The sequence below is a fragment of the Diaphorina citri genome, unplaced genomic scaffold (assembly GCF_000475195.1).
Source record: "Diaphorina citri unplaced genomic scaffold, Diaci psyllid genome assembly version 1.1 scaffold111756, whole genome shotgun sequence".
Taxonomy (NCBI): Eukaryota; Metazoa; Arthropoda; class Insecta; order Hemiptera; family Psyllidae; genus Diaphorina; species Diaphorina citri.
This window is the reverse complement of record NW_007488700.1, coordinates 1-285: the sequence shown is the minus strand read 5'-3', so window position 1 is coordinate 285 and position 285 is coordinate 1. Positions and strand designations below refer to the sequence as shown.

The window sequence follows — 285 nt, the reverse complement described above, 5'->3', positions numbered from 1 at the left end:
ACACCACCGAGGCAGGACCACTACACCTACACCATTCTAAGGCTTAAATGTACGGGCAAACAGACTCGGGTTAACTTAACCCTTCCCCCTTCCTCAGGTACCCGCTGGCTCTTCTGGACAGACTGGGGGGAGAACCCTCGCATAGAACGTATCGGTATGGACGGATCCAACCGGTCCACTATTATCTCCACCAAGATCTACTGGCCAAACGGTCTCACTCTGGACATAGCCACGAGACGCGTCTACTTTGCAGATTCCAAACTGGACTTTATTGACTTCTGCAAT

At 51.6% G+C, this 285-nt stretch overlaps 1 protein-coding gene across 1 annotated transcript; it reads left to right on the top strand.

The window, feature by feature from the left end:
• Positions 1 to 63: 63 nt before the first annotated feature.
• LOC113473818 (low-density lipoprotein receptor-related protein 6-like) lies at positions 64 to 282 on the top strand (the record flags this gene model as incomplete). The annotated part of the gene is made up of 1 exon (XM_026833260.1): positions 64 to 282. A coding segment is annotated over one exon (219 nt), but the record flags the coding sequence as incomplete, so codon positions are not given.
• Positions 283 to 285: the final 3 nt, after the last annotated feature.